This window comes from Gigantopelta aegis, chromosome 4, assembly GCF_016097555.1.
Source record: "Gigantopelta aegis isolate Gae_Host chromosome 4, Gae_host_genome, whole genome shotgun sequence".
NCBI classification, from domain to species: Eukaryota; Metazoa; Mollusca; class Gastropoda; order Neomphalida; family Peltospiridae; genus Gigantopelta; species Gigantopelta aegis.
Window position 1 is genome coordinate 32,318,492 of NC_054702.1, and position 26,270 is coordinate 32,344,761.

General features: G+C 34.7%; 2 protein-coding genes across 5 annotated transcripts in view; one reads left to right on the forward strand and one right to left on the reverse strand.

The window, feature by feature from the left end:
- The first annotated feature begins 1,308 nt into the window (after positions 1 to 1,308).
- Positions 1,309 to 24,026, forward strand: LOC121370396 (26S proteasome regulatory subunit 10B). 2 transcript variants are annotated; one of them, XM_041495589.1, is made up of 13 exons: positions 1,309 to 1,464; positions 5,765 to 5,844; positions 9,729 to 9,768; positions 10,829 to 10,949; positions 11,531 to 11,645; positions 13,928 to 14,077; positions 14,840 to 14,963; positions 16,263 to 16,324; positions 17,163 to 17,283; positions 19,218 to 19,298; positions 21,867 to 21,938; positions 22,211 to 22,342; positions 23,964 to 24,026. In XM_041495589.1, exons 1-12 carry the CDS (start codon positions 1,350 to 1,352, stop codon positions 22,327 to 22,329), a joined length of 1,200 nt encoding a protein of 399 aa, XP_041351523.1. In that variant the 5' UTR covers positions 1,309 to 1,349; the 3' UTR covers positions 22,330 to 22,342; positions 23,964 to 24,026. The 2 variants fall into 2 exon arrangements, with proteins under 2 accessions (XP_041351523.1, XP_041351522.1); XM_041495588.1 differs by lacking the exon at positions 23,964 to 24,026 and having other exon boundaries at positions 22,211 to 22,411.
- LOC121370395 (apoptosis-stimulating of p53 protein 1-like) overlaps positions 22,496 to 26,270 on the reverse strand; it is a 119,513-nt gene continuing 115,738 nt past the window's right edge. For all 3 annotated transcript variants that reach the window (XM_041495584.1, XM_041495587.1, XM_041495586.1), the window contains one exon: positions 22,496 to 25,037. In XM_041495584.1, coding sequence (XP_041351518.1) covers positions 24,987 to 25,037 — 51 coding nt within the window. In that variant the 3' untranslated portion in view covers positions 22,496 to 24,986. The remainder of the gene's footprint in view (positions 25,038 to 26,270) is intronic.

The window sequence follows — 26,270 nt, forward strand, 5'->3', positions numbered from 1 at the left end:
GTATATATAATGCGGTGAGATTGACAATTAAACATTAACCATACTGGCATCAGTCGTTAGATTAAAAAACAAAGGCCAAGATCGGGAGACCGAGGGAGACTGTAGCTCAAATGTATTTCAGTCCTGCCCTGATGGTATGTTGTAAGCAGTGCAGGGTTAGAAGAAACTCGAGCTAGGAATACCGATGCCCTTGAAAACCAATTTCTAGAACACCTTTCAATACGATACGTATCTCGAGTCATCTCTAGACACACACCCCCCCCCCCCTTGATTATATGTTGTAAGGGAGGGCTAGAGGTATCACGAGTTAACCGATACCCAGGAAGACTGATGCCCTTGAATACCAATTCCTAGAAAACCTGACTTAACAGAAGAGTTTTCAGGCGTGTGTCCAGGAATTTATGCGTGCGTGCGCGTGGGGTGAGTCTAGACTGACGAAGGATGTTTTGTTTTTATTAAAAGGGGGAAATATATTTCTGACTGTACGTAACGTTTTATCCACCGAAACGGGTGGCATTGTTAACAATGAGAGCCGAAACGTAGCCAATTGGTAAAAACGCTCGCCTGATGCGCGGTCGGTCTAGAATCGATTTTTTTCGTGGGCTCTTTGGGCTATTTTTCATTCCAGCTAGTGCACCACAACTGGTATGTATCGAAGACCGTGGTATGTGTTATATTGTCTGTGGAATGATGCATATAAAATATCCTTTTCTCCTAATGGTAAAAATTTATCGGATTTCCTCTCTAAGACTATTTGTCAAATTTACCAAATAGTTGACAACTGACAGCCGATGATTAATAAATACATGTGCTCTAGTGGTGTCGTTAAATAAAAGTTTACTTTAGTTGAAAATATTTACGCCCATTGACGTAGCAGTCAGTTTAATGCTCATTTGAAGCACAGAAAAATAGTAATAAAAATGTAGCTATCTGCGTGACAATTGTTTGTTTAAAAACATGAATTGAAGTTTATTTTCTTTATCAACATCACTAGAGCACACTGAATGTCAAACATTTGGTAATTTTTGACATATGGTCTAAGAGAGGAAATCTAAAAAAATTCATTAGTAGCTATACCATCCCACAGACAGGATAGCACACATGACGGCCTTTGGCGCACTGGCTGGAACGAGAAATAGCCCAATGGGCCCATTCAAACTATACGTTCAAACTATAAACAAATAATGTCAAAATAGGAATGTTTCGGGCGTAAACGTGAGACAGCTCTATTGAACGCACTCAAACGTGATTCTACGAGATTGCAACGTGATTTACCAGTGGGAACCAGTCTAAATATTAATGGTTCTGAACATAATCCAACGTGAACCAGTCTTCTATTAGTAAGCAAAATGTCGACACCAACAGTCGCCACAGACACTGTGGATAGTGTTCGAGAAAAAGGTCTTGCAGACTATCGCAAGAAACTTTTAGAACACAAAGAACTTGAAGCAAGGCTCAAAGAGAGTAAGCCAGTGTGGTATTTTGTATATCTATATGGTATTTATATTCGATACCTCAAAGAAGCCTGAGGGTGGCATGGTTTTGCGAATCCGTCACATTTTTAGGAGTTTTCTTTGACACTCTCAGTCAGACCTACTTTAAAAGTGTATATTTGTTAATAAATTTACTTACTAATCTTTTTTCTAATAATAGTTATAAATAGAATAATATAAAATGTTATGGATACAAGCCTCGGTCTGCGACCACATCAAATTAATGGATCATTGGATGCAATATTGAATGTTTATTATTTGTCTTGAGAAGTCAGTGTTTCTGCCAGCAAGAAATTTTTGGGTATGGCACTATGTTATTGAATGCAACCGCAGTCAACAGGAGCTATGGGGGAGGTAGTTCACCAAGATAAAGCTCGCGTGCAAGCACAAACAGCGAGGTTTATCTTGTCTAGGCATACTGCCATTAGCAGCTTCTGGACAACGGTTCTGAGGAATTTTGCTCGGAACGAAATTGCGGTCAAAATAACGATTACCATCACATTTCCACACCCTAATCGTATATTGTGATCTATTTCGAGCTCACTGAGACCAAGAAATACTTACTTTGAAACAATCTTCACTTTGAATTAAAGAAAAAAAGTCTGACTTTACCGAGCGGATTCTAGCAGACAATTTCAGCTGACATGCATGGCGACGTTCTAAACACCGGACTCATACGCCTTTAATTCAAAGTGAAGATTGTTTCAAAGTAAGTATTTTTTGGTCTCAGTGAGCTTGAAATAGATCACAATGTATGATTAGGGTGTGGAAATGTGATGGTAATCGTTATTTTGACCGCAATTTCGTTCCGAGCAAAATTCCTCGGAACCATTGTCCAGAAGCTGCTAATGGCAGAATGCCTAGACAAGATAAACCTCGCTGTTTGTGCTTGCACGCGAGGTTTATCTTGGTGAACTATGGGGGAGGGGGGGGGGGGGGCTCCTCCACAAAGAAAATGGGTTGCATTTAGCCTTTAGGGTTAGGCTTAAGAAAATCATACAATAATGATAAAGAGTTGTTAATTTTGTCAAAATGTTAACTTAAACAAATAAAAATTTGGGTATGGCACCATACCCAGTTTACCCTCTGGCAGAAACCCTGCTAATTGTTATGGATGTTTACAAAATATTTATAAATAGTACAAAATTAAACAAAACCGTGATAGAACAGATCTTCAATACCAATTTGTGGGGGTTTTTTTTCTGTCGGTAGTCCTCTAAATTCAAATCATCTTACCATGGCAATTTACACAGCCGTGGCTGATGTAGCGGCATGTCCGGTGATTCGGTGCACTTGGTATTTTGCTCAAGTATGCTTAGGAAGTTGTCATGTTGTCAGTGTTCAATGTTTAATCAAATATCAACATATTTATTGTTAAGGGTACAATTATTATATATTTTTTTTAGAATTATGAATAATTATATCATAATTTCAAAATAAATCATTCACCTGCTTTTGTGTATGTAAACGTGAAGTAGGTCAGCCTTATTGATATTAAGAATGTTGAAACCAGTCTAAAAACACCTTTCCCGCATTTTTTAAATTATAGTAAACGGTATAAAAAAATTCAGTTATTTTTATTTAAACTGAAAAGGAAAACACTCACAAATGCAAACAAAACAAAAGTTTTACACCTTAATTGACAGTCATTCTAGTTCACAATTGTCACATTTTTTACAAAAAATAATAATAATAAAAGCGAAATAAGATCCATGTGTATGCACAATCTACCCAAGAAAAAAAATCCATGTAGGCATGACAATGAACATGTATGCATCTGCAGTACTGTGCCACTCAAGAAAATGATTCCGAAACTGATCAAGAGATGGCTCATGTGTGATTGTTTATTTTCATAGAAATATTTTTAACAAGACAAAATAAGAAAGTACTCAAATAATCCTGGGACAATAGTGTAGCGTTTATGGGCTACAAAGTGAATGTCATGGGCGGTTTTTAAATAGCAGTGTCACTGATCCACATCTAATGTGCCGAATCATAGACATGCAACTCGTTTTGGATACAAGGGGGTGTCAACATTTATGGACAATTTTAAAATATTTATTTACTACAGACATAAAGCAATTTGTAGTTTACCTCAGATTATGCACTGCTTCATTGGTGAGAGACACATTTTATTAAGTATTACACAGTGTTCACATAGAAAATGGTCTTTGAATTCTTAGGTGCACCGATACACCGGACAGCACTGTAGTCATTCTATTAAAATGTGTTTTTTTTTAAAAAATAATTTCAGTTCGGTTTGATGTAAGAAAAAAGGTAAAAGTGTTTTGGAAATAACAAAGAAATACAATTTGTGTGTATAATTTACAAATCAATCGGCTCGGAAATCAATAACTTGTAGTAAATTACATAGTATGGAAAATATCTCTATAGATAGTGAAAATACGCAATGGCTGACAACTAAGTTTGACACTACCATAACATTGATCATTTTTGAGTTTGCCGATAACAAATATTTTACATAGTAGCCACTAATACCAGGGCTTCTAGATATTGATAATAGGTGTCCTTAATAATGCTTTTTTAATATATGTATATAATCTTTTTTTCTTTTTAATGTTTGTTTTTTAGTGTCCTTCTATGTTTCATCTTTGTCTGTCCATCTGTCTGTCCCACATATATACTCTTCAAAAAAAGAAACGCAAAAGGGTACAAATGGGTTATAACTCCGATTTTATGTTTCCTACCGGTTCATGCTTTGTGAATATAAGGTCATTGCATGTCCCAAACACATTCCCACGGTTACATTCGATAAAACGCAGCTACTGTACAATAAAGTTCCAAAATGTGAATATTCGCAAAAACTCAGCCACGTGCAAACCATGTCACCACTGCACGTGCGTTGTCTGCATGTGCAACATGAACACCGACAGTATAAAAGTGCAGGGTGTTCGCTTGCCTGGCCTCTGTATCTGGCCGACAGTTGACAATCCAGGACATGCCACGTCTCAGTGAACCGCAGAGAAATAATGCCATCGGCCGACTAGACGCAGGTGAATCCAGAACGGCCGTTGCCAGGGCATTCCATGTGTCCCCAAGCACCATCTCCAGACTGTGGGACCGTTACCAGCAACATGGATCAACACGTGACCTCCCTAGATCCGGTCGACCACGGGTCACTACCCCCGGGCAGGACCGCTACATCCGGGTACGCCACCTTCGGGAACGATTGACTACTGCCACCTCCACAGCCGCAGCAATACCAGGTTTGCGCAGGATATCCGACCAGACCGTACGGAACCGCCTACGTGAGGTAGGAATTTGTGCCAGATGTCCAGTTCGAGGTGTCATCTTAACACCACAACACCGTCAACTCCGACTGCAGTGGTGCCAGATTCATCGACAATGGCCTCAACTGCGATGGAGACAGGTGTGGTTCAGTGACGAGTCCCGATTTCTGCTCCGAAGTCATGATGGAAGATGTCGCGTGTATAGGCGTCGTGGTAAACGTTATGCGGCAAACTGCGTGCAGGAAGTGGACAGATTCGGCGGGGGTAGTGTCATGGTGTGGGCAGCCATCTCACACACTGGCAGAACTGACCTGGTCCACGTGCAGGGCAACCTGAATGCACAGGGCTACATTGACCAGATCCTCCGGCCACACATCGTTCCAGTTATGGCCAACGCCAACGCAGTGTTCCAACATGACAACGCCAGGCCTCACACAGCACGTCTCACAACGGCTTTCCTACAGAACAACAACATTAATGTCCTTCCTTGGCCATCGATATCACCGGATTTGAACCCAATTGAGCATCTATGGGACGAGTTGGACCGACGCCTCCGACAGCGACAACCACAGCCCCAGACCCTGCCCGAGCTGGCAGCAGCCTTGCAGGCCGAGTTGGCCACCATCCCCTGGGACGTCATCCGTACTCTGGTTGCTTCAATGGGCAGGCGGTGCCAGGCAGTTGTCAACACACGCGGAGGCCACACCCGGTATTGACTCCAGATGACCTTGACCTTGGTGGTGTGTCCTATCACTTACTCACAATGGACTAGAGTGAATTGTGAACAATCCTGCAACATTTGGTAATTATCGGACTCACCATTCAATAATTAAATCAATTCTCCAAATGTTACGACAATGTGGTTTTGCGTTTCTTCTTTTGAAGAGTATAGTTTTCCGGACCATGCCTCAAGATATTGAGCTGAAATTACTTGAAAGATCCTATAGGTGCATCTTAGAGTAATGTTTGGAAGTTTTTATATATAAAAAATAGTTTGAGTAAACTTCTTTTTTTTTGCAGTGCGTGAAAACTTGAAAGAACTCACAAAGCAATATGAAAAATCTGAAAATGATCTCAAAGCTTTACAAAGTGTTGGTCAGGTAAATGCATATGTTAATTAATTTAATAGAGATATAGAAATATGAAGTTGAAATAGGATGTATGAAACTGGTATAAGATATATGTATATGTGCATATACATTTATAAGATTACTTTAATAAATTTACTCTTAGTACTACACAAATTAGAAAGACTCAGCATTATTTTGGGTTCAGTGTTCTCGCTGGGTGAAAATTAAAGGAGGGTGGCCACGCGGAAAAGCAAAAAAAAAATACGGGAAAGCTTGGCAACCATATATCGTAGTGTGTTGTTTGGTCGACTTTGTGGAAAGACATGCTCCTTATTTTGCCTCATTATTTAGTACAAAAAAGTTGGTAAGAAATACATTCACAGGCAATTCTGGTTTTGCTGAACTGATAAAAGTTTTAATATTATTATTTTAATAAAGATTTCAAGATATATTACACCAATAAAGATATTTGTAAAGTTATCCCCTAATGTGAGATAAAAAGAAAATCTGTTCTTTTTATTTCCATCTGCATCGAATGAATCAATTGCTTTGTTATTGCCAACTGATAAAAAGTAGTTTCATTTTTGGAAAAGTGGTGTATATATTATTTGACACCCAAAATAAATTATTTTAATTACGAAAAATGTATAATATTTTATAAAGAATTGCTGAATAAACAGAATGACAGAAAAGACAAAGTAAAATTCTTTAATTACAACCAATTAAATCTGCAGTTGAGGACAAAATATCACATTATAGTTAGTGGAAACAAAAGACAGAATGTGACAAATAAGTGTTTTTTCTGTCGGAGATTGCCGAATCGATAACAAATAAAATGTTTTCATTGCTCTAATCAAATATGACTTTTTGTTGTGTATATGAAACATACAAATAGATAAAGGTATGGGACAAAACAGAGGCTGTTAAAAATACTGTTAAATTGTTGTACGGTAACTGTCGTAAGCAAATGAAGTTTTTCGTCAGTAGCTTTTTCGTACACACAACACAGACTGATGATTATTTTTGTGTGGGAAAAAAGTGTGCATTTGGAAATAGCGGAGATAGGTACTGTAAAATATAGTAGGGTGCGGGAAAATAAAGGAGTGCGTAAGAATGTGAAAGGAGGGCAGCAAAATGCAATAGCTGGAAGGGCTGCCCTGCTTAAATACAGCAGCGAGAACACTGGGGTTTGATATCAAATTTTACATAAATGTCGCCAAATTTATATCTTTATTGTTTTGCCATGATAGTCAAAAAGTGAGATATATCACTTTTCTATGGGTAATGGTGACCACTTCAGTATTTAGCTCTAAAGTTATGCTTTCATGCATATCTCCATTTTTCACAAACATAAGTCCTAGACTAATACATATGATTTTTTTTTACAACGATTTTAATTTTTAATTATTTCAAACTTTAGCGTTTGGCTCAATGTTAAAATTTTATATTTAGGTCCATTTTTCACAGATTGCAACCCCTGCAATTAAAGGGACATACCCTAGTTTTTAAACACTAAAACATATTTTTCACTATTAGAACCGTTTATGATAACTGAAATCAAACATTACTTATATTTTATTGTTTAGATTAGCCATTTCCGTACAACCGAAGTGTTTATGGTCATCCTGGTGTTTATAATACCACATAATTCATTTTTCACATTTTTAAAAACGCACGTGCGTCTGAGAAGTAATGACCATTGAATCGCGTTTTAGTCTATTTTTAATGGTATTTCAACGTCACAGACTCTATTGTATCCAAATTTGTTAAGGTTTGTAAATTAACCAAACTTAGTGTCCATTGTTATGGGTTGAAACTAGGGTTTAGGTGAAAAATATGCCTTAGTGTTTAAAAACTAGGGTATGTCCCTTTAAGAAAATAATTTACCGTGGAAAAATAGTGTACACAGCATTTTTCACGAAAATATTCCATTAACATTTTTGCAATTGTGGATTTTAAGTAAATTTGAATGAATAGTTTGTGTTGTTTCCCAATATGTTGTAAGGTTTGTTTATATACCAGTGGCGGTATTTGTTGATTAAAAGTGATACTGCGATGACCCAGGAAAACTGGGTGTCTGGTAAATGGTTAATTTACTAATGAAGGCAAAAGATCACCAACAAATGTTCAACTTCATCAATGTTTATTAATAACTAATAGATTTTAATAGGTTAACAACTTGTTGAATGTATATGTATATGTCTCCTTCAGTAATTAAATAATCAATAATAGCTATATACTAACACTAAATTATTCCATGGCTAAATAACTAACAATATATTCTACCTTAAGAATACCTTAGTTCAATCATCTACTAATACTTTAACCAATTAATTATGAACTCAACAGACTGAGTCTAAAAAAAGATACAGGTAATGAATTTTGTACTAAAAAATCCTCCGAACGCTTCACTAGGAAAATATTATAGTCTACAAACAATATCTCAAATGGTTTGTCAAATACTAGTGCACTCGCACTTACTTCACTGGAGGTACAAAATAATACAAACAATATCCAATTGTTTGCCTAATCAGTGTACATGCACAAGCCTCGTGTGTGCACACACTATTATTTATACACTTGTAATTGAACGTGTCACATAAATATCCACAATACCCGAGACCTACACCTTTATGTGCTCGATATTGCTTACTCTATTCCCTAACTTAATGCATAGTCAAAACCTTTTATCAACATACCAAAACACATTCCATAGTTTGCATATGCATCACTCAGTTGCCCCCTACACATGCATGGGTTGTCATTCTCGATTTTGACAATTTCTAGGAAGGGCGATTGATCACTGTGGAACATTATTTCTGTGTGTGTGTTTGTGTGTATCTACTAATATCTCATCATCAGCTGACCATAACACTTAAGTGACTTGTAAGAGTGTATGTTAAACATTTTATTAGTAATGCACCATAGTCACTGTTCAACAATGCATAAGCTGTCACCCCCCCCCCCCCCCCACACACACACACACACACACACCCCTGCATTTCAGTGGTCCCTGCAATGTATGTGCTACAGAGTTCAATGACCTAGTTGATACTCAATACTTAGTAATAATGATGCAGTTACTGTTTTAATATTTACTTTTAATCTGTTTTCAGTTTACAAAGTATAGATCAATAAAACTTTTATTAGAGTTGAATTTTCATCTTAATAGACATACATGTAAAAAAAATAATTAAAATGTTTCTATTTGAAAAAAGAGAGTAATATTTTGTAATATGTATTTTTCAAATCATATTAACTTGCTCTGAGATAAACATCTATAAATTCAACTACAATCAACACTGAATACGTTTTTAGTAGGCGAGGTGCGAATTCTTGTTGAAATGAAATATTTTCCCACTCTGTATATTCAATTTTTAGAAATTAATGTGAATTAATTTGACAGTCGACAAAACAAGAAAAGACTGATCTTATTATTAATGATTATTATTTCATATAAGATGTCCGATGATGAGAAGTTAACTATGAAGCTAGTCACAGTGTTCGAATGAGAACCTATTCTTTACGTTTATCTTCCTTCATTTTCTGCCTTTCTCATTCCTTTATTTCTCCCAATACAGTTCAGTTTTTCCCCACCTCTCTCAGTTTTTTCCTCCTACCCATCTTTCTTGTAAATTTCTGTCTTTTCCATTCTCTCCTTTTTCAGTTCTCCATTCACACTGTTGATAGGAGCTTATGACGGTGATTATGAGATCTGAGGACATCATATTATATATTTTTTTGCCAATTTTAACCTAATACCAGGTTGTATTAAAGACTTGCTCATAATTAGTAAGAATAGCTGATGTGGTAGCTGTGGTCACAATAATTGTATGCATCGGCCATAAATTATGGTTGCAGCATTTGGCCTAACCATGTGCATTAAATAATTATTCCTTTTGTTTTTTTAACAGATCGTTGGAGAAGTTCTTAAGCAGCTGACAGAAGAAAAGTGTGAGTAAATGTTTAGTTTATTTTGTTTGACAGTTTATTAGATGTAGCAGCGATAATGAACTTTAGGTTCCTTGATTTTTTTTGAGGTGCTACAGACAAGCTACCAGAAACGTTTGTTTCCATGATATCTGGAGGCTTGTTTATGTTATTCAGATAAAAATGCAAACAAATTACCTAATGTGTAAATAGCAACTTAGATATGATAAAAAATTTTTTTTTATTATTATATATATTTTTTTTAATAAAATTTTATTTGTATAACTGTATTATAACCTCTGTCTGTTAGATAACATGTCTTGGTTGTTTCTTAGGCTTTATTTCAAACATTTGAGAAAAAGCTTTTTTTGCCATGAACTTTTTTTTAGGAGGGTGATTAATTGCTTCCCAACCTTAGATTATGGTGAAACATTTACATATTACCATATTGATACCAAATAAATTTAGATATTAAGGGGAGTTAAGTTACTCTTCTTGAACTAATTGATGTGGAATATAGGTTCTAATAGACCAAATCAAATCAATTCCTATTGCCGATAATGTTAACGTTTACTACGGTAATAAAACTGGTATAAGCAGTGTATCAACATACCCAGGAAATACAGCAATAAAAAGTGTGGCACCTCACATCTAATCTACCTGCAAGAAAAGGGGGGGGGGGGGCACACACCATTTAAGAGATTTAATTAATGTTTTTAATAGCAACCGTCATTTTTGCTGAAAAGTGCAGTTCCATTTTTGGGGGTACCCCGCATTAGTTTCAACCTCTGGTATATACTGCATAACAATTGTATAACGAATAAAAGTGTATTTATTTATTGCCAATGGATAATAGTATCACAAATAATCAATGTCACATATTACTACCAATCACACCCACAGCTGCTTTTACTCCGTAAATATTTGACGGTGCACCTCAAACTTTGACACGGAACTCTCTTCTTTTGTACTATGGAACCTAATGGGGGTTGAGTGTGATAGCTTCCCTTATTTGGCGAGGGCTGCTTTATTGTTAAATTTGGAAAATTTTCATGTACATGTTTGAGCTCATCTTTCTTTCCAGTTATTGTGAAAGCAACAAATGGGCCCCGCTATGTTGTAGGATGTCGGCGACAGCTTGATAAAGCCAAGTTGAAACCAGGGACCCGCGTGGCTCTAGACATGACAACTCTTACAATCATGAGGTATTTGTTGGAACAGATTATTTGCAAATATTTGTCAACAATCATATTTATTAACAAACAAACAAAAAATGTATTTGTTATTTAAAAAGGACAATTCTTATTAATATTTGATAAAATAACCCACAATCAAATTGTTTAATTTAGCACGTCTCAATTAATTATTTGGGTCTGGTGTTTAGTGACAGTCTTTCATATAACCCCACCCAGATACTTTTAATTGCTTAAATAGATTTGGAATAATTAAGGTTTTTTTCATTATAGAGCATGATCAGATATTTTATTTATAACCGTACAATATATAAAATTGTGTTACAGGTAGGGAAGACTATTTTCATTTGTCAAATATGGCATTATTAATGTTTGTTTCCACCTGGGATAAGACAAATAAATGTTGATGCCAGATATATTTAAAAAAATATTTTTAGGTGGGAGAGACGAAATAATTTGATCTTTATTCACATATGTACATTCAGTTTTGAGACTATCCTTAAGGGGCATATAGCCATTGTGCACAAACATGTAAGGTTGTAAATTTTCATTTTATGTTTATTTTATGTCTCATTATACTTGTAAACCTCCAGGTACCTACCTCGTGAAGTGGATCCACTTGTGTATAACATGTCAGTGGAGGATCCAGGGGAGATCAGCTACAACATGATAGGTGGTCTCGGTGAACAGATTCGAGAACTCCGAGAGGTACATACAGGTTTTTATGGTTCCTGACTTTAAAAAAAAAACCCAGTAATATAAAAAAAATGCAATCCTCAAAATGATTTGGAGTGGATTGCTTATCTTCAACATAATCTGTGTTAGGGGGGAAGTTGGGAAGGAATTGTTTTATTTTTGTTGATTGGATTTAGTAATCATTAAAATAGCAACATTTATAAATAAAATATAAAAAAATTTATATATAGAAATTTTGTTTCTTGAAATAAGGAGTACAGTGTTTTGCCGTTTCTATAGTATGTGATATTAGGGTCATTACCATACAAAACACATCAAAATACAATGAAGGTTTACAGCAGTGTTTGAGATATATATTACACTTTTATACATTAAAAAAAAAAAAAAATTAAAAACAAATTGCAGGTAAAACAGTTTGATTGATCTTTCCGTGATTGTGAAACCATACAGTCTTTATAGATGTCCGATGATGAAAAGTTAATTATGAAGCTAGTCACAGTGTTCGAATGAGAACCTTATTCTCAGCTTTTTCCCTCTCATCGTCTTTCTTTGACTCATTTTCCACCTCTCCTATTTCCTTCTTTACCATCTTTCCTGTTATTCTACTTACCCATTTTCTCCTGTTTTGGTTCTCCATTCACACTAGTGATAGGAGCTTGTGACGGTGATTATGAGATCTGAGGATATCACTTAATAAAGTTATTGGTTCGAATTTGTTTTAAAAATTATATATTAACTAATGGAACATTTTTTAAGGGAATATGATATTTGGGATCAAATTGAATTCAGTACTAGTTATGCCTGTATAAAATGGAGAAAAGGACAGGGCCCAATTACACTAAGCATCATAAGCCTAATTTTGCACATAAACATAAATCTACGACTAAACCACAATTTTTATTATAATTATGGTACAACAAGTACACATATTTCATTTTCTTTTGTCCTTAAAATGTAATGATGTAAATTTCTTTGTGAAATAGATGCCAAACACTTGTAAATGTATGCCTTGTATAACTGCTAGTCGCAGACATAAACTTAAAATGTTTTGTGAAATAAGCCTCTGAATATCAGTACTTTAAGAATGACTGCCAATAACATGGTTAAATTTCTGACTCTATGGATGAGGGTCAATATTTGCTGTTAACATTTATGTGTTCCCTTATTTTTGTCCAACAATATTTCTTTTCAACATCACCTTTCCTCAAACTACCCATGAGAACAGGTGATGTATCTATAAAAGAGAAAACTCTCCCATGTTTTCTCCATTATCTTTTTTATTGCAGGTAAAACATTTTGTTTGTGTGATTTTTCCTTTTTAGTCTTGAGTTTAACAATAGAATTATATTTAGAATTATTTTGTTCAAATTAACACACCAAACAAAAATAGATTACGTATTGTTATCGGACAACACTTAATAATTCAAATGATGACATGTACTCTTTATAGATGATTGCAATTTACTCTTATTATATGAGTTATTTAATATAGATAATGCATTTGCACATTTAGAGGATTTCTGACATTAATAGACTAATGAAACCATTTTACACCTGTTTGTATGAGTGCCTTTGTTTTAAAGTATGTAGTTCTTTCATCAGTTGTTGAATTAAACAAATGATCATGTTCAGTTTGGTTTTGATCACTAGACAAAATATATGTGATTAGACATTTACTTTATTAAGATCATTCTTTTGTGGGGGGTTTTAATATATGTAGATGAAAAAAGAAATTCTTTTAAAATCATAAGGATTTAGAATACAAATGATGCTTTAAATGAGTGAATCAATTTGTTATAGATGCCCGATGATGAGAACTTGATTATGAAGCTAGTCACAGTGTTCGAATGAGAACTACTTTTCTGTCTTCTTTGTCTCAGTTTCCTCCACTCCTATTTCTTCCTTTCTGCATCTCCCTTACCTCTCTCATTTCTTTCTCCTCTCCTCACCTCGTCCATCTTTTAATTTTTCTTTCTTCTCTGTTATCTCCTATTTCAGTTCTCCATTCACACTGTTGTTGGGAGCTTATGATGGTGATTATGAGATCTGAGGACATCTTATTTTGTTTAAAACTGGAGTATAAAAAATACACAAAAGACTTTTTAAAAAAGACACACACACAAACACACACACACACACACACACACACACACACACACACACACACACACACACACACACACACACACACACACACACACACACACACACACACACACACACACCTGTAGTAATTGTTTATTAGCCTTGCACAATCTTGATGTAATCTTCCATGTTGATGTTTCTCCTTGTAGGTTATAGAGCTGCCACTTTTGAACCCAGAGCTGTTTATACGGGTGGGCATCACGCCACCAAAAGGCTGTCTCCTGTATGGACCGCCCGGAACAGGAAAAACATTGCTAGCTCGAGCTGTGGCCAGTCAGCTGGACTGTAATTATTTGAAAGTAGGCAAAATTTTAAAACTAATTTCGTCTGTGAAATGGCCATGCTATTATAAAACTGAAAGGCACAATAATGGGTAGTTGACCAGAGGCCTAATTCACGAAGGTCTCTTAGGCTCTGTTAGACAACAAAGCATCCTCTTTGCAAGTCTTTTAGCATTGCACTGCGAGATCACAAAATTGCTAGAGTTTAGTGAATTAGGCCCCTGAGGTATTATTTAGTCTGTTAACTTATAAGTAATGTGTTTTAAGATTTTTAACAGTATCTTAATTGAAATGCATAATGACTACCATAATATTAATTTTAAATCGGAGAGATTACAAGAAAGAAAACAAGAATTATATGAAAAATACTGTACCTCAGAAATAATGGGTTTTTTATTAGCACTTCAATGTAGGCAAAATGGAAAATATGATGGTACCATCTTGTGTCGGCTTTTGCTTTCTGTTTTTGTTGAAGAGGATGCATGTTTTTGCATCGGGTTACTGTGTGAAAAAAGCAGATGACAAATTCATAAAAGTATATTATTTTTCTAAGCTAAACTTGATCATAAATGGGAATTTAGGGGTAATGTTGCATAAGTACCTGGCCTCAAGATTGAAAAACTGGAAAAATTGAAAAAAAAGTCTAGACTTGTGACTTTAATAAGTTTACCTATACACATAACATGCGATTAAACTTTTGCATATAGATTTAGAAGTACAGACCTTGGGTTCTGTTTGCAGTACTGTATTATTTTCTAAACATTATTTTGGTATTTGTAGGTGGTTTCGAGTGCCATTGTTGACAAATACATTGGAGAGAGTGCCAGGTTGATCAGAGAAATGTTCGCCTTTGCTAGAGACCATGCTCCCTGTATTATATTCATGGACGAGATTGATGCCATTGGTAAGCTGAGTTTTTAACTAGAAATTCTCTCATATTTTCGGTAGCCAGAATTTCTAACTGAACATGGTAATATTCTCTCTTTATCTGAAGGAATGTTTAACGATACCCCAGCACCAAAAGATTATTAGGTATGTTTTGGCACACTGCAGTTTGAATTTGTGTTGAATAGTGAAGAAAAATCTGTTATGTTAAAAGCCTTCCATACACACACTTATGGGTGATTTTGACTTGCAAAGCCATGCTTTAATAAATGTTCAACCAGTGTGTACACTTAATGTGAAAACCACATCGTAGTGATAGTTAGAGCATCAAACTCAGAAACAAGAGGTACTTGACTTCAATTCCTTACTTGAACTCGTCCAGTTTCCCAAATCTTGGAAGAGTCTTACCTACCTATCTCTTGTTTTTGAGATAACCGACTGGAAATTGGTCCACTTAATAGGAGGATCTTTCTTTGACATGTGGAAGTTAGTAGCTAGCACTTTCTTCTTCGTGTCCCATACACTCCTACAATGCTGGAGAATCCTCTTCCAGACCTGATACATCCTGTGTAGTGAATGTTTTGTTGTTTTTAAAGTGGATTATCTCTAGTACTCACTTATATATGAAGAGTTATCTATCTTAAATTATAACCCAATAAGTAATAAAATGTGTATTTTGTAGTGTTTTACAAAATGTTAATAATAAATAACAGTTTGTCAGAATGACTACTTAATACAACATACCGTGACCTTTTGAACTTGATTAAGCTATCCAAATCGCTCTTTTTCGTTTATGCCATGTTATGGAACTGGCTTGTTTTGTCTTTGTGTTTTTTTTATAAGATGAAATCTGTAGCGTGATAGAAAGGCAATTACTTGCGATTGATTCAGTATGATATGTACTGAATTGATCACTAGAGCTTATCATACTGAAAATGCTACCAACCTATACATCTGTTTTATTGTGACTGTCCGTTTTCCTTAAAGATAATAAACAAAATATTTAAATTATATGTAAAGTTACTGTATCATTGTTAAAATAGTCATAATTATTAACAAACAAGTTTTACATAATATGCTTCCTGCTGTACAAAATTGATTTTCATGTCTGATTTTCATAAAGAAGAATGTATATGTGCAAGGATTGCTACTTCCATGGTAACCTTTTTGATTTATTGGTTTTCTGATATTGTATTTTATAGAGCTGGGTGACAAGTTCTGGTGAACTGGCAATAATGCCCACTTTTCTGTTCCATTAATAAACTATAGCCTGAATATTGTTTTCTGATGGTGGAATTGAAATTATATTTCTTTTTAGGTGGCAGGAGGTTTTCTGAGGGAACTTCAGCAGATAGAGAGATCCAGAGAACATTAATGGAAGTGAGAATATCTTCTGTATTTTATAGTTGGTTTTTACATACTGTACTATTGTTTTATTGGTTTGTATCATTAAGCTGCAGGACTTTCATATCAGTTTAATGAATGAGATACATCCAAAACTTGTGTGAATTTGGTTTCAAATTATTTAAAGGATATTTGATTGCTTTTTAAAATCGTATTTGAATTTGAAAGTATAAGGGTGGCAGGGCTAGCCCTGAATGAGAAAGTTCCACCACATTATCTATTAAACTTCAAAATTTGCAGAAACCCACAGTTATATTCCAACAAAATAGTGCCAGAGGTAGACCACCCATATGAGCTAATTTAAATATAAGATTGAATCCCCATGGTGGGCCTATAGGGGTTTTCCCATTCCGACCAGTGCATATTATTGGTATGTGTCATGTCTGTAAAAAAATCCATTATTGCTAATGGAAAAATGTAGCAGGTTTCTTAAGACTGCATGATAAATGATTAAATGTTTGATGTCCATTAACCAAGGATCAGTTAGTCAGTTGTGCTCAAAACAAACTGTAATGTAAAAAAAATTCCATTAAAAGGAATGTAGAATGTTTGTTACATTTACTATCAGATGGTGTAATTATATTTGTTAGAAATTTGCCAGTAACCCCCAAAGTGAGTTGGAAATAAAGTTTATTGAAAACAGGCATTTTAATGAATTAAACTTATTTTCTGACGAGCTGGTGGGTGATCCATAAATTGCCACATGATTTAACTCTTTTAAAATGTTTATATTTTGATGGTGAAAAGTTGTCCTGAATGGATTATTGTAAGATTTGTTTTCTTTTTGTATTTTTTATGTTAAACTCTGTTTTAGTTGCTGAACCAAATGGATGGCTTTGATGCTCTAGGACAAGTGAAGATCATTATGGCCACCAACCGACCTGACACCCTTGATCCCGCTCTGCTGCGACCAGGCAGACTGGACAGAAAAATAGGTTTGTTCAGTCGCACTACTAATGCTTGTTACCATAGAAAAATGTAGCATGAGTTATCTCCCATTCCATGAATGACTTATGTCTGTGACTGGCCTCGGTGGTGTCCTTGTTAAGACATCAGACATAAGGCTGGTAGGTACAGGGTTCGCAGCCCTGGTACCGACACCCACCCAGAGCGAGTTTTAACGACTCGATGTAAGACCACTAACTCGCTTCTCTCTCACTGACCAACTAAGAACTAACACACTGTCCTGGATAGACAGCCCAGATAGCTGAGGTGTTTGCCCAGGACAGCGTGCTTGAACCTTAATTGGATATAAGCACGAAAATAAGTTGAAATGAAATGCGTTATTTGCATCATGGTATTGGTTTGGAAGCAGATGTGGAATGGAAGTGCTATAATCAGGGATCAGATTTAACATCGGCCATGTAGCAAATTGCCACAGTGCACTAGCCATATGCCCTAATGCCCTGAAAATAATTTTTGCAAATTACTAAGTCAAATGGCTTTGCAGTCTACTGTGCCAAATTTAGAGTATTATTTCTTAAAAGTATTATTTGTTCATGGCCATTCACAATCATCATCATTTTTACAAAGTACACATCTGTGAGTGAGAGAGAGAGAGAGAGAGAGAGGGGGGGGGGGGGGGGGGGGGGGAGAGAGAGATAGAGAAGGGGGAGAGAGATAGAGAAGGGGAGAGGTTAATGCCAACGATAAAAATATTTGTTGCAAAGTCAGTAATTTTGATGTACTGTATATCTTCGCCTATAAGTCGAATTTTTTTCCCAAAAAAATTATTTTATAACTTGAGGGGTCGACTTATAAGAGGGTAAAAAAAATATTACCGTTTTGGGGATTATTTTACAAGTTTCATTGTTGAAGTATGCCCTGTATTTATACTCAAATATGTTATTTTGACACATTTATTTTTTATAACCTTTTTTTTTTGGGCATTAGAACGGTTTTGGTTATGCAAGAGAACAGTCCACTTAGTTAAAATAACAGTCATCACTAATAGCAAAAATGTAAATAATACTAACTACCTGTTGCCTGAATTTATTTTGAAATCTGGTCACTGGCATTAATGGTTGTTCAAACAATGTTTTGTCGGTGATTAACTTCATGCATATTACTGAGCTTTCTCTTAAAACAGCTTAGACTGATATCTGCAGTTCACTAGAGCAATACATAAAAACCAGTGTACTTTCCAGAGTTATCCTCCTTACATGTATTAATATGGTGGTGGCAAAACATGTGATTAACTGATACTTTCAGTTTTATTGTAGTGATCTGTTGTCAGTGTTTATAAATAAAGTTGTTGTCTGTGCACAAAACAATGCTGTACAGTGCCATACGGTAACAGCCAAACAGCTTTTACTATCTACTAAGGGAATATTTCGTTTTGATGCTATGTTACTTGTTTGCGATATACAAAACGTGAAAACCGAAGTTTGTAAAATAATTTTCTTTTGTTCAAATATTGTACATTATTGTTCTCATGTGCTAAAACTAAGAAATACTTCAGTATTTATAAGTTGTTTTTCATGGGTCGACTTATAAACGGGTCAATAAAAAAATACATTTTCAGGGCTTGAAATTAGGGACTCGACTTATAGCCGAGATCAACTTACAGGCGAAGATATACGGTATGCTTTAAGGAGAGGGTGGGATATAACAAAACATTTACAGTTTGTTCGCTTGTAAAAATGTTGATACTTGTAATCGGTCCCTCGTTATGTATGGCCACAAAAGTTAATTATATCTTTGTGCAAAATAGCAATGTTTGAAAATAAAGTTTTGGTTTTTACGTGTTTCATAATATTATGGAAGTTGAAAAGTATATTAAAATTTATGATTATTCTGTAGCATAGACAAATAATATTTACTATTGATAGATTTGAAATGTAATATAATTTAATTACTGTTATTTCAGAAATTCCATTACCAAACGAACAAGCCAGATTGGAAATCTTGAAGATTCATGCTTCACCTATAGCCAAGCATGGAGAAATTGGTATTTATTGTTCTGTTGTAAACTTTATTGCTGCAATCTGGAGTATATTTGTTTAATAATTAAGTATTTAGACCAGATCTCCCTGTAGCATTCCATTTTATTTTTTTAAGCAACCATCTTCATTCTAGGTTGGTGGGCCCATTGGGCTATTTCTTGCTCCAGCCAGTGCACCACAACTGGTACATCAAGGCTGTGGTATGTGCTATCCTGTCTATGGGATGGTGCATATAAAAGATCCCTTGCTGCTAATTGAAAAGAGTAACCCATGAAGTGGCGACAGCGGGTTTCCTTCCTCAATAATTGTGTGGTCCTTAACCATATGTCTGACGCCATATAACTGTAAATAAAATGTGTTGAGTGCGTCGTTAAATAAACCATTTCCTTCCTTCCATTCTAGGTCATATACAAATGCAGTTAACCATATCAAAGTATTGAAAGCAGGACATTTCTGCTGCATTAGTAACTAAACAGTTTTATAGGATAGTGGTGTGAAAGTTTTGCTTTTGTTTTAGTCATTTATTTTGTTTCACTAAGATGACAAATATCATTGGCAGTATACTGATTGTGTTGACTTAATTCCCTATCGGGGTAGGATCTAGCTCAGTTGGTAGAGTCGTAGGAGCTTGCATCATAGGATAGTCTCCCACCTCGGTGGACCCATTCTCTGATATATCAACAGTCATGGTATATGCTGTCCTGTCATGGGGAAGTGCATGTAAAAGATCCCTTTCTGCTAATGGAAAAAGGTTGAGGGTTTCATTAGACTTTGTGTCAAAAATTATGAAATGTCAGACATCCAATAGTTGATGATTAATATATCAATGTGCTCTTAACACTTCAACTTTCTCATCCCAGTTCAGTAAGTAGCTGACACTTTTTGAATATAGTACTGAACACATGAAATCCCTTAAGTATTGCATTTATACACCTTAACTTAACACTTTAACTTTTTCATCCCAGTTCAGTAAGTACCGGACACTTTTTGAATATAGTACTGAACACATGAAATCCCTTAAGTATTGCATTTGTACACCTTAACTTAACACTTTAACTTTTTCATCCCAGTTCAGTAAGTAGCCGACGCTTTTTGAATATAGTACTGAACACATGAAATCCCTTAAGTATTGCATTTATACACCTTAACTTAACACTTTAACTTTTTCATCCCAGTTCAGTAAGTACCGGACACTTTTTGAATATAGTACTGAACACATGAAATCCCTTAAGTATTGCATTTATACACCTTAACTTAACACTTTAACTTTTTCATCCCAGTTCAGTAAGTACCGGACACTTTTTGAATATAGTACTGAACACATGAAATCCCTTAAGTATTGCATTTGTACACCTTAACTTAACACTTTAACTTTTTCATCCCAGTTCAGTAAGTAGCCGACACTTTTTGAATATAGTACTGAACACATGAAATCCCTTAAGTATTGCATTTATACACCTTAACTTAACACTTTAACTTTTTCATCCCAGTTCAGTAAGTACCGGACACTTTTTGAATATAGTACTGAACACATGAAATCCCTTAAGTATTGCATTTGTACACCTTAACTTAACACTTTAACTTTTTCATCCCAGTTCAGTAAGTAGCTGACACTTTTTGAATATAGTACTGAACACATGAAATCCCTTAAGTATTGCATTTATACACCTTACTGGGGCGGGACAATGCTCGCCTGATGCACGATTGATCTAGGATCGATTCTTGTCGGTGGGCCCTTTGTGCTATTTCTTGTTCCAGCCAGTACTCCACAACTGGTGTAAAAAAGGCTGCGGTATGTAATATGCTGTCTGTGGAATGGTGCATATAAAAGAAAGCTTGCTGCTAATTGAAAAGAGTAGCCCATGAAGTTGCGACAGCAGGTTTCTCCTCTCAATATCTGTGGTCTGATAACTGTAAATAAAATATGTTGAGTGCGTCATTAAATAAAACATTTCCTTCCTTATACACCTTATTCTAAGCTGCGATTTCTTCTCTATCAAGTTTTTACAGTAGCATATAAAGGGTCTATCAGGGGCTTAATAGGTTATTAGATTGAAATAGGTGTCATTAAAACTTCATATATTTTAAGTGGTACATCCAAATAATTCAGACCAATTTTGTTTTACCAAGTTCATTAGACTGAACTCAAAGCAATTCAGTCATTTGAATCTGTCAAAATTTGTACAATCCTTCACCCCTCCCATCTGTCATTTTTATACGCCCATCTATGGGTTGTATTATGGTATGGCATTGTCAGTCTGTTAACTTTTTCTTGTCTGGACCATATCTTGCATCAGATCTCACATGTAGGAACAACTTGGGATGGAGGTGTCGCGTTCTATTACTAGGTCACTGTGACCTACTTTTCACGGTCTACTGCACATAACAGTAAATCATTGTCCGGATCATATCTTGCATACAGATGCAAAAATTTCACATAATTCTAATTGAATCATACCCGTATTATACTCATTAATATAGATATGGTTTTCCATTAAACTCCTGATGGGCGTATTATGTACCTCACCGGTACTCGTGTGTCTTTTGTAATTAGTAATGTTATTTCATTTCAGACTGGGAGGCTGTAGTAAAACTTTCTGAAGACTTTAATGGTGCTGATCTGAGGAACACGTGTACAGAAGCAGGTGAGTTTCTCATGATCTGTTTTCCCCATCCAGTCACAGCAGATATTGTCTTACAGGTGTCAATGATATATGGTAGAGTCCCAGATGGTTATAACCACCACTTACTTTTTATACTTCAAATGATATCCCTCTTCAGTCTTCCTACTTTCAGATATAGTGAACCAATCTAAATCTGCCTTCTACATTTCGATCCTGAACATAATTTTTTCAGTATACCATAAAAGATATAACTTCCCACAAATAAGTAGTGTAAATTTGTTTTTAATTTACAGGAATGTTTGCCATCAGGGCAGAGCGTGACTATGTGATTGAAGAGGACTTCATGAAGGCTGTTCGTAAAGTTTCTGACAATAAGAAACTGGAATCAAAGCTGGACTACAAACCTTTGTGATCTTGATCTTGTTGTATGTTGACATTCATTACTCTCATGAAACACTTTAGTGTTCATATTCGAAATAAAATGCTGAAAGTGGTGCTGTCTTTTTGTTATGTGATTACAATACAAAGCAGATACTTGAAAGAAACACAAAACATAAGTGCAATTTTATAATCACCAATGTTGACTTTAATCACAATTGGGTTTTAAAAAAATACATTTGATGGCATGGAACATGTTCCAAAATTGTTAGTTAATACAAGAATTGTCTAGAATAATAGTGAGCTGCATTTGTGCAAGCAATAATTGGGTGATCTCCCTTAGAAGTACATTAGTGATGTACTGCATTTTATTTTGACCTGTGGAAGAATTTCAAATGTTTATGGCAAATGGACCATCAAAAATAAGTAAAAACTTGTAGGTAATTTAGCACTATGATTGTAGACAATGTGAAGTGTGGAATACACTTAATCTTCCCTTATGCTAAACATGATTCAAGAATAAATAAAAAAAACATATTCCATGCTTCTGTTGCATAGACAACTTGCATAAATTATATACAAAATATATTTAGTGCACAGCACTTCTTTTAAACTATACAGAAAAAAAAAATGTTTTAACAAATGTTATCGAAACCATTTACTACTATATTACAACATACATGTATACAGAAAATATTTCATACAAATATACTTTTTAACAGAAATTGTACATAAAATGTTTCCTTATTACAACACAACCATCCACCTCCCCTTGCCCCAAGGCGACATCAAAATGCATAACTTTGGTCTGCATCAACAAATTACTTTGAATATATCACAATTAAATATTTGGTATACTGTATTGTTAAACATTGCACTGCAGCCTTTTGTTTATATAATTTGTAAGGCCCATTTTCCACTATTTCTGTATGTGAAAATGCATTTCCATGCATACATTTTCAAGCGGGTTTTTAGCAGTTACCACAAAAATCTGATATTATCAAATACATTTTCAAGTGGGTTTTTAGCAGTTACCACAAAAATCTGATATTATCAAAGTGTGTTAACCAATAAAGGGGACATATTTTCCACTTATCCCAGACATTTTTTAAACAGAAATCTCTTTTGGTTCTATTCAGTATGAAATGTACACATTTAAACATGCTCAAAAATGCACATTTTTGCTCTCAACAAAACTGCATGAAAAAATTGCTTGTCATTTTAAAAAAGAAGAAGAAATAAAACTCACAATTATCAGTTGTAAATGACAGTTTAGAAAATTTTAAATAAAATAAAAGCACTAATTTTTAACAAGTTCCAATCATGTTATATTATTAACGGTAATAAGTTAAGTTTAGTTGACCAACACTTATTTGAAAAGTTACTAGTCAAAAAATGTGAAATGTATATTGCATTTTAGAATGTACATAATATTTGGTAATATATTGCAGAATTTAAACTAGTTTATCATATATTTCACTACGGAAAAAAGATCACCAGTATAATAGCTAACCAGTATAGTAGCTAAATTACTGATGGCAATTTTAGGTCAAATTTAACTTCTGCATAAAAAAAGTGACTCGATCGATCAGTTTAAAAGCAGTAGCCATGAATTTATCTTGGATTTCAAAAAACTGATACTTGAGATCTTTTTTTGCTTCTTTTCAGGGGGAGATAAAGTAAACTTAAGTGGAAACCACAGAATCGCAGTGAATAAAACATGTAATATTGCACTTCCATCCATTGGATTCATTATGCCATTTATATGAAGAATCTTTCCATCAGTCCACCATGTATATTCAGAATTACTCACAACACCATCGAGACGAACCATTTTTTCTCAACACTCCTGCTTCAGATCACAACCATCAATATATAACATCATTCTTAAATACACATACATTTTATTCATGCAAAATACACATTTCACACAAGACAGAATAAATGTCAAACAAAATATGGATACAATTTGTTAATTAAGATTGTTTTATTTGTTGATAACAAATTCAGTTGCATTTGAAACATATCGTTGGTTGAGTAGAATAAGTTTACCCTGAGCACATTTTAATGTGAAATTATTAGATATTACAGAGGGCCCTGTCGTATGGGACTGAAATGCTTTAGTGTGAATACTGGATTAGTTTTCTTATGCTATGACTGATGGGACTGATGGGACTGTGGTATCAGTTTGTTGTTCACAAATTCCCAAACAATATTCTAATTTAGACAAAAATAATATTTATGAACGGTACATAATAACTGCAGTGACCTTCATTTCATAGCTATATGAAAATTTTACATTCATAATTTAACAACGTAAGCCCAGAGTTTCAGAAAATATATTTCCATTATTGAAGATGTTCATTAAAAGAATACTCTAAAGAAAAAAATATGTACGCCATTTCCAAATGAAAATGTGGACTTTAAATCATGTAAGAAAAATAACATCTTGCCATAGACTCATTGTTATACAACTATTCAATAAATTTGTTTGCTTTGTATTCAATTATGTAAAATGGTATACACTAATTTTGAACTATTTATGTAAAATAAATACCTCATAAACTTTTGCGTTTGCGAGCAAAAATTATTTAAGATAAATTATTTTAATTTTATGTTTTGGCTATGCACATTTTTCCATGAGTATATTTAGATATAAACATATGAACATTAATGATCCAACAGAATCCGTTATTCTTTGCCGTCTTCTCTCATGTTCTTTGGTAGGACTCGAGGGTACAGCTGAAAAGAAGACAACAAAATAATTAATAGCCATTAACAAAAAGTTAAAATTTGGTTTTGTTTAACGACACCACTAGAGCACATTGAGTAGCTCTTAATGTCTAAGGCCTGATTTCTTGCTGGTGGCTTAAATATGAAAAGCTTAAATTTTGAAACATGCTCAGATATTCAAACTACAATGTACTGTCAATCAAGTCCGATGCTCTTCATATACAAAATTATTCAGATGAAACCGATTTTGCTGTGGAGATCAAAACTGAAGCATTAATGTGAAATGAAAAGTTTAATTGATCCTCTCTCAAACTGAATTTTAATTAAGAAAATTAGCTGAACTGTCAACAAGAAACTCTGCCTAAGTGTATACAGGGATGTCAGAGGGGCTGGAACAAAAAAGCTTACTGCGGCCGGTGTCCAGGGGCCGTTCAAGGGCCCCTGAAGGAAAATTGTTGTTTGAAACCCCTGGAACTGCCAAAAATTGCATTCAACGCTAACAAATCAAATCTAAACCGGTTATAACATATAACATATGGCACACATCATAAACTTGAAACCGTGACAACATGCAAATGAACCTTGTGTAGTCAACAGTATTGAACATAATGTTTTTGGATTTTTTAAGACAAAATGGGAAAGCGCATTTACGCTTTCCGCGTAGCTCACACATTAAAAATGGACTTCACAAATATGTGAATACGGTTTATGGCAGGTTGTATTCACTAATCATCATGTTGTACTAGTCATGTCAATGAATAGTATTAATTATGGACAAAATCATCTTTATATCACTTGTGTTTCAGTTAAAAAACTGATTAGTTTCACAAGAAACCCCCCCCCCCCCTCAATATTCATCTAAACTTATGAACAGAACTCACAAAGGACAAACTTTATTCTGTGTTTAGCATATCTGTAAACACATGTCAGCATATAGCAGACAGGAAATACAAGAATTCTTCATAATTAAATGCCTCACGTACCATAAACTGATTTGGTGTTGCTCACATGTCCATCTATGGATACCATAAATGGAGATGTTAAAAACGTTTTTAATGAATTTCATAAAAATAATTTGATTTAAAATTAATCAAGTAAAATGTAAAAAAATAAAAAATTATTAAGCAGAAGCAAAAGAAAACATCCAAACTGAAACAGCAAAAAAGAATGTTTGGACCAGTTTAATGGAATAGGTGGTAATCCCATAGGTCACAGGTCAGGTTAAGGATAAAAACTGATGGT